The sequence below is a fragment of the Egretta garzetta genome, unplaced genomic scaffold (assembly GCF_000687185.1).
Source record: "Egretta garzetta isolate BGI_Z169 unplaced genomic scaffold, ASM68718v1 scaffold117, whole genome shotgun sequence".
NCBI lineage: Eukaryota > Metazoa > Chordata > Aves > Pelecaniformes > Ardeidae > Egretta > Egretta garzetta.
Window position 1 is genome coordinate 1 of NW_009260479.1, and position 15,089 is coordinate 15,089.

General features: G+C 43.2%; 1 protein-coding gene across 1 annotated transcript in view; it reads right to left on the reverse strand.

Moving 5' to 3' along the window:
- Nucleotides 1-625: 625 nt before the first annotated feature.
- Nucleotides 626-15,089, reverse strand: part of VIPR1 (vasoactive intestinal peptide receptor 1) — a 75,802-nt gene continuing 61,338 nt past the window's right edge. Inside the window, exons 7-12 of the mRNA XM_035899624.1 lie at nucleotides 14,709-14,862; nucleotides 12,598-12,658; nucleotides 10,131-10,200; nucleotides 7,061-7,152; nucleotides 2,081-2,210; nucleotides 626-694 (exon numbers count right to left, since the gene is read on the reverse strand). Coding sequence (XP_035755517.1) covers nucleotides 626-694; nucleotides 2,081-2,210; nucleotides 7,061-7,152; nucleotides 10,131-10,200; nucleotides 12,598-12,658; nucleotides 14,709-14,862 — 576 coding nt within the window. The remainder of the gene's footprint in view (nucleotides 695-2,080; nucleotides 2,211-7,060; nucleotides 7,153-10,130; nucleotides 10,201-12,597; nucleotides 12,659-14,708; nucleotides 14,863-15,089) is intronic.

Below are 15,089 nucleotides of genomic sequence, written 5' to 3' on the forward strand. Positions count from 1 at the left end.
GATGTCCACATGGCATCAGCGCGGCTGAAAGCAGCATCAGAGCTGTAAGAGAGCAAATTGTGATTCTGGACACTCTTCCTCTCCCCAGGAAGCTGGAACACAAGCCCAGATCACAGCTGCTTCTTTCTTGTCCACGCTCAGTTTATTGAGCTGAAAGTGCTCCAGCTGACAGCAGCTCCAAGTTTTTAGCTGCTCACACCTACTTGGTAGCCCTTCGCGATATGGGTTTAATCAGTCTCTGCTGAATTTCTTACGGGCAGATGGAGCACGGTACAAAAATATCACCGCACTAACGAGCCTCCATCTTGGCAGTGGGCCTGATTCTGTGGAGGATTCACTGAGGCACTAAGCATGACGAGGGCTTTCAGGGTTTATGCAAGGTCATATGGAAGTTCTGCTGATGCTGTCTTATGAGTAAAGGAAGGACTCAGCAGAAATGGTACAGTCTGCACTAAAGTCCTAATAAGTTTATTAATTGTCCTGAAAACTGTCAGACAAATGGTTGAGTTGTTTTTCTGGAGTGAGCAATCTGACATGGAAGCTTCCTGCCAATAGGGTAACATCAGGAACAGGACACTTCTCAACCCACTCTCCACAAGCATTCAGTTTGCCTTAGCTGCAAATGTTAAACAAACAGTAGTGTTGATCTTACCTCCCCATTGAGAAAACAGTACAGAACAGCCACCACAAATCCCTACGGAAAAGGAGAGAACAGGCTTTTAGCACCTTATAGCTGATATTCCCCTAGATCCCAACCCAAACCCACTGCAGCCTTGGAGAAAGGGCGCACCGCTGGGGGACTGCTAAGGTGCCCCTTAGAAACCACTCGACTGCATTTTCCCTATGAAAGGGGCAGGGCAAGACTGATTAAGGTACCTTGCAGCAGATGTATGGGTGTGAGCTCAAAGATTGCTCCCGACTGGGGTTTAAAGCCATCACCAGTCAGCTCAGGTCTAAAGAGGGGCACTTGGTCATTCAAACTTTGCTGCTTGCTCTCGTCAGCTGAAACTGGGGAGATCTAAACATGCTCACTAGAACATCATCAAGGTCAGAATGATCTTAGATGTGGTATGGGGCTAAACTGTTCCTTTTCCATCTCCCCTGCAGTGACACCTCATTTTCACAAATCTCAGCTTTCACTGAAAAAAACCCACAAACTTATCTCTAGACCTTATGGTTGCAAACACTAAAGACAAGAAGTGAATGTAGGTCCACTTATCTCTCAAAGGAGAGACGCCAGATGTGAAGCTATAATGATGTAGACAAAGACCTTAACTCATTCACCACTGAACAAAGCATGCCACTGACACATGTATGGCACTTGGTGTCAAAGAGATCCTGCTTGCAGGCTCTGAGAAGAGAAAGTGGCTGGAGGTGATTAATGGATGGATGCAATGGGTTGGAATACATAAAGAAGTGCTTCTTTTTATGCAGCAGCAGGGCCAAGATTTAACAGCCCAACATGGGAATTGGCTGAATTGAAGTGTGTAGAGGGGTCAAAGAAGCAAACTTCATCAGGGCTTCCTGAAGATTAATGCAGAGAACAGCACCATTATCCACCTCGTGGCGAACCTGCCTCCTACACCAATGAACTGGAATCCTGCTTGAGCAGGATCTACAGGCATGACTTGGTTTATTAACAAAGGAGAAAGTTGATGCAAGTCAACTGGTTGAAGACAGACTAGGCTCCTGTTAGTGGCCAGAAAGACATTCCTCCCAAAGGTGATTTATCTCATCTTACACCATGTCAAGGATATATAAATGGAACTGAGGTGCTAATTTTTCTCCCTTAAGTGCAAAAAACCTAGGGGGTCTAACTTATAGAGGTACATTTTCTTTTCAGGTGCCTAAAATGAGAAGGAAGAATCTCCTTCTGGAGTTCCGTGAGGCAAAATATAAAATTATCCTCCATCCTGGCCAAGCTGAAGCAAGGAGCTTTTTCCCCAAGGGTGTAAGAGCAGTATTGGGCATGTCCAGGAAAACCTTGGCTCACATGTTTGCTTGTTTCCTTGTCAAGCTTGTTACACTTCTTTCTGCCAACAGACCTGGTGACTGACTGGTGGCCCAAAGGGTGGCTTACCTGGAACGACCCAACCACGAGCTCAAAGACCAGCTTAACTTCTGCTTTGAAATTGTCAGGGAAGAAAGCAAACATGATGTAGTGAATGCCAAAGAGAGGAATCAGCAGCAAGGTGGACTTGGCCAGCCTCCTGTTGGAAAGACAAACATGAGTCATAAGGGGAGAGGGAAGAGGAGCTAAAGGGTAAGCCGATGAGAAATCCTGCAGCTGAGACCTATGCAACCCCAACACTTTAATTTACTGCAGTACATATCCATTGATTACCTGGATCATGATGGCGTAGCCTGTATCATGCATGTTAAGTGCCTTTGTTTGCCCTTAGGAGATGTGAGATGGGCCTTACTTACCCCGAGGTCCTGGGAACATCCAGCCTTTCAACAGCAGCCTCAAGCAAGGCAGCATCAGGAGGCTGCCCTTGCCCAGAGGGGAAAAAGTGTCTGGGGTACAGTGAAATGGAGGGTTTTGAGATAGCTCCACACATCCTAACCTCCCCAGGATCCCTCTGATTACCTGGGCTGGGATGCAATGACATTGGAGGTGGACCCTCAGCTGGGCATAGCCAACGTATGGCAGTTCAAACTAACCAAGGACCATGCTGGGATCGTTTCCACAGGCTTTCCTCCTTGTATAAATACATACGTGCCTCCAGCTGAGGCAGAGTAATCAGCCCTAGATTATTTCTCCTTGGCCTGCAGACTGCAGATGGCTGGTGATTTCAGATGTGGTGACAACATAAAATGTGACATCTTTATTCCGAGTTACTTCAATGGAGGTATTTCTTTCTTCCTTCTCTCTTCTTCCCCTCCCACCGGAGCTTTTTTCATCTCTACAAGCTAAATCATCATCTAGCGCTGTCTTTGTTTGCTTGGGATTTCTGAAAATTACAGCTTCTGGGAGAGAAATGGTATGTTTAGCTCAGAATAATGACAGGCTATCGCACAATGAATGTCTCCAAAGGAGGGAGATGAACAGTATTAGTGCTTAATGGCATCAGGCTGGGTAATAAGAGGTCTAATTAAGAAGAGATGATAATTTATTAAATTTAATCATTATTAAAATATAGCTGATGGAAATAAAATGAAATCAAGGACCTAAGGATGCTTATGGCCATTTTGCATCCCTTGGTCACCTACAGCCTCCTGTGTCCCCCTCTCCCAGAGGCTTCTGGAGGAATTGAAGCTAAGGCTGGGATGTTGGAAATACTTGTTCTACCATCTGCAAACCCTTCACCTCCAGAGTCCCATCAGGCTCAGTCCCCCCCGGACCATCTGCATTTGTTTGCCATCTGCATAAGCCCGCTAGGAAGGCTGATGTACCAGCTTTATGCAGCTGATCCTCATCACTGTATCTCCCAGGAGACCTTTCCAGCTTTCCCTGGGCCTGGCCCAAAGACAGATTGGCATTAAGGTTGTGGCTGGAGGCTGTGGTTCCCCAGGGAATACCTGGTGGCTGAAAAGCAGCTGGCTGCCACTCATTCCAGGCAAAACGAGTGCCTGTAGGAAGCCAAGGAACGTTCCAGGAATTCACCTTTCCTATCACATCCCTCGCTAGTGGGCACATCCCTGCTCATAGTGAGTAGATCCAAAATCTGAGTCCTCTTGGATGTCTTGCTCTGCCAGAGGACTGTCACTGCCATTGGTGACCATCAGGGTACCATGTTCCTCCCTGTCAGAAGCAGCTCTGGCCAGTGTGACCCACACTAGTATGACTCAGCCCTAATTCCCCCAGCTCCTGACATATGAGAAAGCAACTCGTTTTCTAAGCAGATCACCGTTCATTGAATATTAATACTGGCTTTGCAGAGATCTCTCCTCTCTCCTCAGTCTTTCAGAAAAAAGTTGACCTGGAGAAGATCAATGTGATGCTACCTTTGTATATCATACTCAGAGAGAGGCTGTTTGCAACCTCCAAAGCATTAGAAAATTTTATCTTATTGTTGCAGACAACGCTGGGGCCTCAGTAATAGCATTTTTCATCCTGGCTGGACTGTGGCAATGAACAGGACCTATATGCAAAATCTTAGGAGACCCCTCTCCAGTTTGCACAACTCTTGCCCCCCACATTGAGCTTCCCCAGAATATTGAGATGTTTTAGATCTCAGATTGTCTTCAAGGATCCCCCTGAATACCACAATGAGGAAAATCATCTTCCCCAGTTATGGTGTAATTTCTGCCAGGAGGCTAAAGCCTGGCTTTGCAGACAGCAGAACTGCTTGGGGGATTGTCCAAAGCTTTTTAAAGCTACCTGCTGGAAGCCATGGCTTCTCCAACAACTTATTACATCCACTCCCAGCACTGGGTGCACTTCTCAGACCCACCCTTTCTGACCAGATAATACATGGTGACACGTAATTTAGGGAAAACACATCTCCACTAGCCCTCACTGAACCTAATCCTCTCCTTGGGAGCGGATAAGAGTGACCCATCACTTTAGTCATGCTCCTTGAACGCATAACGGAAAAGTTACCCAGAAAACTTTGATGATAATATTGATCTATGAACATGTACAGAATAGGAAGAGATGAATTTTGCTCAAGATTTCTGTTGCAGAAAACAACTTCCATTTGCCTGAAATGTTGCTGTCCTATTCTTGCACACGTCTCTGTCATTTCCAGAAAACTGTTTTGGGAGACTTGTTTTCACAGTTTCCAATACATTAAAGCCCAGATCGCTGTCTGCAGCATTAATGAGTGAGTCAGCAACGCACCTGAACTTCCAGCCTGCAGCTAAACTGAAGCCGGTTGGAATGGAACAATACTGTCAACATGTCAACGTGTTATTTTTTTATAAAATAAACAATATAAAATAAACAAGAGAAGGAGGGAGACATGCAAATGAGAGATCCCTGATGTTGCTAGTTTAAGACATATTTATTTCAGATTTGGCAGGAGGAACCCACACATATCATTAGCAGCACTTTTTCGCTAAGATCTCTTGGGTCCTGCAGGCCAATCCCCTGAAGCTAGCAGCATCATTTCAGGTAATAAGGGAACAACACGTAAAAGAATCCAGGCACCTACAATTGCAGGTCACATGCCTGATGGCATTTATAAAAGGGTCTGGACCCCAGATGTCCCTACAGCTAGCTGTCTACACATTGAAAATGTAGAACTGCACTGAGAACTCCCTTTGGTGAGATCCAGCCTTCAGATTGGGACACTTAATATTAATTTCCATAGGAAAGCGTGGTGTGTCACATCCCACTGCAGTCAATACAGTCAACGGAGACTTCCAGAGGCCCTAGAGAATCTGGCTGGTGGCCAGCTGCCACTGTATAAGGGTACAAGTCTCCCACAGGTCTTGGGCCATATATGCCAGGTCTAAGCAAGTATCTTAAATGTCCTAAAGCATCTCATATGGATTGGTCACCTGTAAGTGATTCATGCCCTAATGGAACTGAGATGTTTTTCCAAGCGGAGGAGGAAGGGGAGGAGCTGAAGATGTGAAGATCACTTCAGCAGTGCCTCCTGTTTGGCAGACCAGTGCGCGGAAGTCTGTGTTAGTGCCCTGACGCACTACATTTGTCACTTGTGTTTACAAGGCAAAGAGAGCTTTCCTGGCAGCTCCTGCTTCATTGGAAAATGTGAAGTAAAAAGTCCTGAACCCAAAACTCAGCATGACATCCGAGGTAATCTGGGCATAACCCTTCCAATACATGTTGGCAGCACCTCTACTGAGATGAATGGGAGCCAACTGCTCCAGGCTGCTGCTTAGTACTAGAACATATTTCAATATGCTGATTTAATCTATGTACCTGGCCAAAGCTGTTGCAATCCTGGGGGTACAAAGATACAATGCCCAATTGGAAATATATAAAGGGGGGTGATAGAAAGCACGGGGTCTGGCAATGGTGTTGTGTTACGATGACAGAAAAAGAGGTAATTGGCTCTGGCTGCTGCAGGGAGAAGTTAAGGTCAAAACCTGGAATTTCCTACCATAAATCTGAGAATCTCTCTCGGCCAATGAAATGCATAATTTACCGTCACCAGAGAGAAAGACTCAGTGTCATGGCTGGTCAGTATTTAAGGGCCATATTGCTATTGTTTTCCATCTTGCAGAAAGATAACTAAGCTCAGATTCTTCAGGGTACCAAACTGCACAGCTCCCTCCAAAGACAAGGATTTATGAGCAGTGATCATAGAGACACTGGGCTTTTTTCCTTTTCAGTTCTTTTCTAGGACACGTTTAATAAATATCCAGGATAGTTGATATGCTGAGCCAGGACAGTGGCAAGAGTCAAAAATAAGCCGGTCTGAACTTTTATTTTATTTGCATTAAAGCCAGAATAAATCCAAGCAGATAGACAGATTTCTCGCACTCTTAAAATACTGCAACTAAGACCAGTCTTGGCCACTGCGACAGATGCTGATCTCACTTGCATGTTGTTAGTTGTAAAAAGCCTCATAAAGGTCAACCTTATATCCCTGGTATAAAAGCATTATGTCAAGCAAAACTTCTGAGACAGTGCTACTTCTCAACAGTGAAGGGAAATGCATTAAATTAATCCAACCTAGTTTAGGGGGCTGCTCTAGGGTAAGGCAAATTTGCCATAGATTCTACTGAATGTACTGATTTTCTAGATCTCTCCTTCTTTGAAAAAGGGAGCTGAGTGCTAGTTCACAAAAAAAAGCTCATATACTGTGGACAGCTACTCTTGCTTCTCCGTAAGCGTCCCTCTGCCTTTAGAATCCAATAAACATTAAATATACAAAGAAAAATCCTATTTTCTTTCGTGATCTTTACTGTTGCTCTCACTTCTTCATCTTTAATCCCAGGAGAAAGCCTTCTGGCCTGTCTGTTCAAAATGACATAAAACATGCGCAGCCGCTGTAGCAAATGCCCCATTTCCTGATTTCTGATCAGCTTTAATCAATTAACAAATACTTGATTCCGATCAGTGCAGACAGATGCAATACTGAACTAACAGCCAAAGAGGTTTCCCTAAAACAATACAATATGGTTAAAAAAGTCTAGGACTTACGAATATTGGCTGGTTTCATTGTGTCCAACATCTGGAGAATGCAACTTTTGGACTAAGATACGGATGATGCAAATGAAGAGGATGAAGTTCACCTGTTGGGATGGGTAGAAAGGAAACAGAGAGAAATACAAAATCAGGATTTTTGTCCAGTGAAAAGAGCCAATGATTAGAGGGGAGTTCCTTTCACTGCAATATTTTTGCCATGGAGCAAGCTGTTGTTAAAAAGCCATGAGCAGAGAACCCCACTCTGGGAGCACATAGTAAACCGACATAGGATGGCAGCCATCTTGGGCCTGACATCAGCCTGCTTGGGACTTTGTGTCATACATCCCAAGTATGATGATGTCAAACCCATAGAGCACAGCTATGCACGACGTCCTGCTGCGCGAGGGAGTGCCGACGACAGGGTGGGAAAGGAACCTTGGGAGTTAGCAGAGCGACGGACGTCAAAGCCCTCAGGAGACGGTGACATGGGACCGGATGCTGAGCATGTCAAAGACTGAGGCGGTGAACCAAGGAAACCAAACCAAAACACAAAGCAGTATCCACTCAAGCAGACCTCTACTCAATGCTATTGGGCATGTCTTCTCTGGAAAGAAGCTGGAGACCTTGTATAGCAAGGGACAGACCTCAGTGACACAGCAGAAAACATTCTCTCCAAGGATGTTAGACCAGAGGAGTCCAGCTAATAGCTAGATTTTAGATGGTACTGCTAATAGCTAAATTTTAGATGGTACTTTTCACTCAAAAAATCTCAAAGTGCTCCACCAACACGCTCAAGCAACGTTAACCTTATTTAATAGCAAAGGTGTAGAGATAGGAATGGCTATTTCCTGAAGGCACGTAGTAGATGGCACGAGTTGAATGCAAATCTACTTGCTTTTAAGGTCCTATCTGTTGAATCACGCTGTTATTCATGCAACATGTACAATAGAAGAGCGATGACAGATTTCTGTGGACTTAGTTTCAGTTTGGCACACAATGTCTTTGTTTATCCTTTCATGGTTAGTGAACGCACAAATGATTCTGATTTTTAGAGACTCAGTGGCTGGAAGGGATTGTGTTAACCAGCCAATCTGATTTCCTGCAAAAGCAGATTGTAAAACTTCCTCCAGCAATTCCAACATTTATCTCCACAACAGGTGAATAAAGTAGACTGAAACACATCTCTCAATTAGACACTCACTCTTTTTTCAAAGGCAATGAGTGATTGGAAATGAATTGCATTTCTTGGTTACGATGCATTGCTTAATCCCTTTTTATCTATCCCATGCCATTTGTCATAGTTTCTGTTCATATTTATTTGCTTATAAAAATGGTTTGTGTCTGACTTGGTGGCAAGTAAGATTTATCAAAACAGCATTATCTAGTTCAATTACTCTAATGAGCATTGATAGCACACCAGCTGCAGCACTGAAGGTAAGACTGGAGCAGTTAAATACCGACTGTGTTGGCTCAAGTGGTCAAGCGCCAACATGGACACAGGGCAGTGATGAGTCAGGTGGAGTATGACTTAGAGGTGTAGTACAGACTTAGATTTGCATGGTAGAAGATATGGCTATCAGGCTACTGGAGGAGTTGTTTAGTTTATTTTTCAACCTGAAGTATTATCAAAGGCACTTGATCTGTTCCCAGTGCTTAATATCTTATATATCTTTTATATTTCTTCCTTCCATTGAGATCTATGGTTTATTCCCACAGATACAAAGAAAATGTTGCATTCCTCCCTGAAGAAACCTGCTGTTCATCACATAGCAGTTATAATGTCCTTCCTCTGTGCCAGATTTATACGATATCTGCAGAAGGAAAATCAGAAATTGCTGGGAAAATTTTGTTTGGCAATGAGAAAATAATTTATTGGCCAAAAGAAATTACAGACTCATTGATCTGAGGAGAACAGGGAGTATTTCTTCACCAAAAGGTTATCTTGGGAAAGGGAAACACTATCTATAGCTTTATATGATGATATAAATATTTTGAGATGTGTCATCTAAGTATTGTATTTCTTTCCAGTGAGGTGAACAGAGTAAGATGTAATTATTCAAACTGTTTCAGTTCGGATCCCTGTATGACAAATGCTACACAAAAAAGTCTTCTTGTAAAGGTCATAATGTACGTGGCATAAGAAGAATGTATGCCTAAGAAAAGATTTCTGTTTAAAAGAGACACATTTGGTTTGATTTCTGTTGCATTCTTTTTCTTCCTTTCCCACATACTTGCTTTCATTTAAGAAAACTCAAAGCTAAGTTTAACTCAAGTTCATTTGATTTCAAGTTTTGGCTTGATACCTGACATAGGAAACACATAATATTCAACAGGGATGGAAGGACTCAGAATTCCTGAGACGTGTTGTGGTTTCTGTGGTCAGACTTGATCGTATCCAGACAAGCAAGAAGTCAAGCACTTCTCTTGATTTATCTGGAAATTAGCCAAGCTTCTCAAGAACTTACTTTAAAAACACATAGCTGGAATCCAACTTTGTACTGGATGCTATAACGAGAGGCAAATATCTGGGGGAATTTATCTAACCTCCTTGTATCTAGGTAGAAATTTATGTAGGACTCATCCCATTTTACTTTATAGTGTTGACATCCACAACTGAACAAGTCATCCTGGGCTCTGCATACGGCCAGCTCAGAGAAACAAAAACATTCATGACGCAATTTATCTGATCGAATTTAGACATCCACTGAGTCATTAGGCAAGATGAGCCTTTCCTGGATATCTAACCATGTTCCTCAACCTCCTCTGGCTACACACACCCACGGCTACTGCTTGAGAGTGCCCAGGGTGACTAGCTGAGATGGAGGTGGTCAGACTTAAATCAAATGAGCTCCACCTTGGTTGTTTAGATACTCAAGCTCTTCCCATGGTCAATGCTTAAAGGTAATGATGTTTATCCAGAGGGTGAGCCTCCTCATCCTAAGACAGACATTCAATATACAGCTGGATTTTATCTGTTAATGCATTTTTCCATGGACATTGACAGAACACTCCGCAACACCCCTTCACCCCCCACACTTAGTATTAAAGATGGCTTTGCAGCCAGCAGAATGTGCTGATACTTTACCAAAATAGACACCAAAATAGGAGTTTTAATGATCCACCAGAATGAAGATTCCACTATTTCTTCCCAGCACCTAAAAAGAAACAAAATCAGACTTAAAACATCAAGCAAAGCAAGCAAGTAGCTATGTAACCTTCTCCAATACTTGGTTTCCCTAAATGCTAAAGATGGCTATGCTAGGTTATATGAAGAGGACTAAACCTGGTGTGCATGAACTGGGAAGGGCTGAAGACTTGTCCTTCAGTGGCTTTAAGTGCTGGTAGGTAGCAGTGGCCCCAGATATAATACTGTGATCTCTTTTCCCCTTGGTAATGGAATAGGCTGGACAATGCTATCTCAGGGTTAATGTGGGGAAGGATGGTGATTCACTTTGTTTCTCCTACACAGAGGTCTGCTACAAGTAAATGCTATCAAACCCCACAGGTTCATGAAGCCTCCAACGCTTTCCACCATCAAGGACAGGGGTTTTGTTAAGCACAGAGCAATTGGCACCATCAATAAAAAACCACATGCCCATCTGTAAAAGATGACGGCCAGTCTATGGTGGGATTAGTCAGGCTAAATCTAGCTAGCTGCATCCGAGTTATGGATCTAGTCAGACAAGTCCATAGCATCCAGGGTGTGATTTATTTAATCCTGAATTCAGAAATGTCTGCACACCACTCACCTAGGTCATCTGGCACTATATTTTACAGCTAACAAGGAAATGACAGAATAGGAATGATGTGGAAACGACTAATATTGCTTGGGACACATTTATCTGCAGACCTCATATGGGTCAGGTGATTGGAGACGCGTTTTTAGGAGACCATTGATGAAAATCGGTCTCCATTCATGTTTGAAGTAGATTAGTGGAACCCATCGTAGACAGTTTCACCTGGATTCAGCTCATCTTTATCAAAATGTTGACAGTGCAAGAAATGGTAGATGAAGAGAAGCACTTTTAGGGCACAGTTCCTGAGATCTATTTTAGGCATCAACTTTAGGATGAAAAGAATTGCACTCCGTGGACTACACCGACTAAATGTCCACTAGCTATAAAAGGAGACTGAAGTGAATTGCTCAGATACAGATGCTTATACTTAGTCAGGTGCATGCTGCCCTTTCATTTAGAACTAAAGTGGCCCTAATTATGTCTAGTGCACTTCATTTTAAAAATAAATTCAGGCAGTCTGAATGAAGGTCACTTTAATTTGGAGTTAGAATGTTTAAATAGAAGCTTAATGTTGTTTAACCAATTTTACATAATTAGGTTTTATTTAATCTGGATTAATTTCCTGTAATTTTTCTCTGTAGGTAATTTTAGTATGCCAAAAAAATCTATGTTAAGTATTAGCATATCCTGTAAATTCACACTCTGTTTTACTTGGCACAAAAACGTAGAGCTTTAAAGCCTCCAGAAAATGCAAAGAAGTCTGCATTTTTATTAAGAATTGCTGGAGCTGAATGGGAATATGTAGTAAGAAGAATTGGTATCCAGACTGTTTAAATCCTTTGGTCTCTATCTCATTGTAGAGGCTATTTATTAACAGAGTAAATAAGGTCAGTTTTATGCAGACAGAGTGAAACCATAAAAAAAAAAGTCCGTAGCCCTCAGGAAATGTGTTAGCATGACTATAAATCAAAAACACAATGAGAAACCTGAGCTGCTTCTCTTACTGAAATGAGGACAAATCAGGACACATTGGGAGAGGGAGAGTGCATGGGAGAAAATGGAGTTTACTATATACTGCAAACGTAAGAAGCGAGGTCATGCACAGGGAGTACATAATTAAGCACCCGATTCTGTAACTCTCTGGCGTGGTTTCTCACAAAAGCCTTTCCAATTACTATAGTTTGACTGCTTGAGTAAAAGCATGAAGGAGGATTGCAGGACACATCCTATTTACTCGCGTATATCCTCTGATATCTGCCTCGTTTACTTAGCTGGATTCTATCTTCTTCTTATATAAAATATCAAAGGCTGCTGCTAGGTTAAAGAGGATGAAGGACAGATCCTAAGATCTGCCTGGGTAAAAAAAAAACAATGAGTTTTTAGGCTTTTTCTGTGGGAGAGCTAACGGGTGTGTTTATTATCTGCTGCACAAGCATATTTAGGGTCAATTTTGTAGGATGCAAAGCTCTGCTCTGACCACGGGGCAGCTCCTCAGCTGATATCTTTGTTATGTACAGGATCACAGGGCCAAACGCGACCATCAGGGTCTGTTCACAAATTCCCTGCAAATACCCTGACCAAGGGATTGGGAAACAAAGAAGGTGAGTGACTGGCCTAAGCTGACATAACCCGTGTGTCTTCAGGGAGCATTTCCCAGTTGATGGTGGCAGGGAAAAGCCTCCGCTCTGCTCTGACTGCCGTTAGGGTTAGGGCAGGATGGCTGGGTTACTAAAACCACAGGGCTTTCCTTGGCCTTCCTTGGAGATAAAGGAAGGAAGAATTACAAAGGAAAGATAATTGAGTCCATAGGCTTACCCAACATCGAAAAAGTAAATCCTGACAATAGTCCAAGCAGTGATGAACACGGAGGGGGCACCTGACAAGAGAAGAGATGGTGTTACTGTCAGAAATCATCACCAGTGCTTTCAAGGCTGTTCTCCCCCACTCTCCATCTCTCCCAAGTGACTGAGGTGATGCCTTCTTTCAACAGTAGGCAAACATTTTGCATTTTCAATGCTCACATGCCAAACAAGCAACACGTTGCCTTTCTCTTGCACCGGCCATGTAAGATGAGTTTCCTGTAGCTGCTCCCTAGCAGATTTGTCTTCCTGTTGCAGTGCCTACAAAAAACCTTCTGATGGGGAAATGCAAGGAATAGGAATCACTTTAGACATCTACAGTGTGGACACCTGTATCTAAGCCACAGGCTCTCTTTAGCATCAACGGGAAGAAATATGTCCTTCTAACACAAAGCTACTTCAGATGTTTGTTTAGGACAAGAAATATGCCCTTGTACTCCCTTGACTGTATTGTCTGGATCTCTACTGACTATAAAGGGAGCCTGGAGTGACAAGTTCACATGTAGATGGCTGTAGTTGGCCTCCTCACCTGGCCTCCTCACTCTATGATCTTCTGCCTGACTAGGGTGGTCTTGTTCCATCCTTGTGGTGCCTCTTTTCTCTGTCTCTTGCCTTTGATTAGATTTAGATTGGAAATAACTCCAGGAAGGACATGTCGCTTGGTTCTGTGTTAGTCGCAGTATTGCATCTTGTTTATTACCGGAGATTTCCGAGTGCAATGGTAATAAAAACAGTAATAACTGTAATGAGTGCGTCCAAACTATTAATTCCTGCATGATCCGTTTCAGATCCATCACTGATGCTCTTGCAAATGATGGATGACTGAAAGGCCACAAGATCCTTCAAGCACATGTCATTTTCTGGAATTGCCCTTCCTCACCCAAGTGACCTCAGAATACATTGCAAGAGATTTCCTTTGATTCGAAATCATTAGCTTCATATATTTTTCTTTAAAACCTGCCAGCTCTGCTGTGCTGAAAGGAAGGGTGTCTATGCACAAGGCAGGTTTAAAGAAGGTCTGACCTGATTAACTCCATCTGAAGCAAGGCCTGCTAACATCATCTCACGCTTATAGCACAGAGAATCGTCTCTTCTGCAGCATGAACCCAAGCGTAGCTCCTGTCACTTTTGATGGAAGTCACCCTACAGTTGACTGATCAAATCCTGAGTCCACGTGTACCCCTGTACATGACACCATTTTATTTTTTCTTTTCTTTTCAAGATTCTTCCCCGCTCTAATTATTTCTCAGCTTCAGCTATTCTGCTTACTTATACATACATCTTCAGCTAAATGGCTTAAAGGGGAAAAGAGATCTTTGCTGCCGCTTTGGAGAAAGAAGAAAAGTTGACCGGATAGGATTAATTTGCATAAGTTAGCAATTCAGCTCTGAGTTACGTTGTGAAGAGTTTAATACTGTCTTCCTTGGCATTTTCTCTTTTTTTTTTGTTTTATTTTACAAAGTTATTTTATTTTATTTTATTTTATTTTATTTATTTTATTTTATTTATTTTATGTGTTTGAAACTTGATTCCCATTAAAGCTGGAGAAACCACCAATGCAGTAAGCAGAAGGTTATCAGCATTAGCACACAGGCGATGGGATCTCAGGATAGCTAGCTGGCCTGAATTCAGTAAGACAAGGAGAGAGTGACAGACTGCGGTGTCTGGTTCAGTCCAGGAGTCTTGTTTTGCTGGGATCCATCCTTACAATTTAAGATCAATGCATGGTACCAACTTTGGGATCCCAGTCAGGATCAAAGGACTAAATGACTGTAAAGGTGATGAGGAGTTTCAGGCCCACAGTCCTTAAAGACACCGAGGTCATTAACTATCAATTAACTTAGCACAAACTACGCTCTTAAATACCTTTGCAGATTTATGCTACTGCTGTTAAACAGCTCTGGCCATCACTTGATCTTGCTCCTGGTTGCACTAACCATCCTTGGCAGCAAGGTAACATGCACTCTATCTCTGCCCTGCCTGAGCCCCCAGGTTTGTGGATTAAATTGCTGTTAAAAATGCCTGTCAGGGTCAGCTCTTGGCATCCAGTTTTGAGAAGATACGTACCCCAGCCAATCAAGATGTACCACCAAAAGTACTTCCTCTCAGAAAAGAAGGAGATGACCAACAGGGTGTGAAGATACAACCCCTCCACCAGGAGCCAGAAGAAGTTGGCCATGACGCAGTACTGGAAGAAAACCATCATGGCTTTGCAGCCTACCTGGAAGAGAAGAAACGAAGAGTGGTGAACTGCAGCATGTTCCATAGTAAACTGTATTGGGTTTGTGTGGCAAAGTTTTGGTAGATGGAGGAGGGGAGGGGCTACAGGGGTGGCTTCTGTGAGAAGCTGCCAGAAGCTTCCCCTGGGTCTGACAGAGCCAATGCCAGCCAGCTCCAAGATGGACCCACCGCTGGCCAAGGCTGAGCCCATCAGTGATGGTGGTAGCG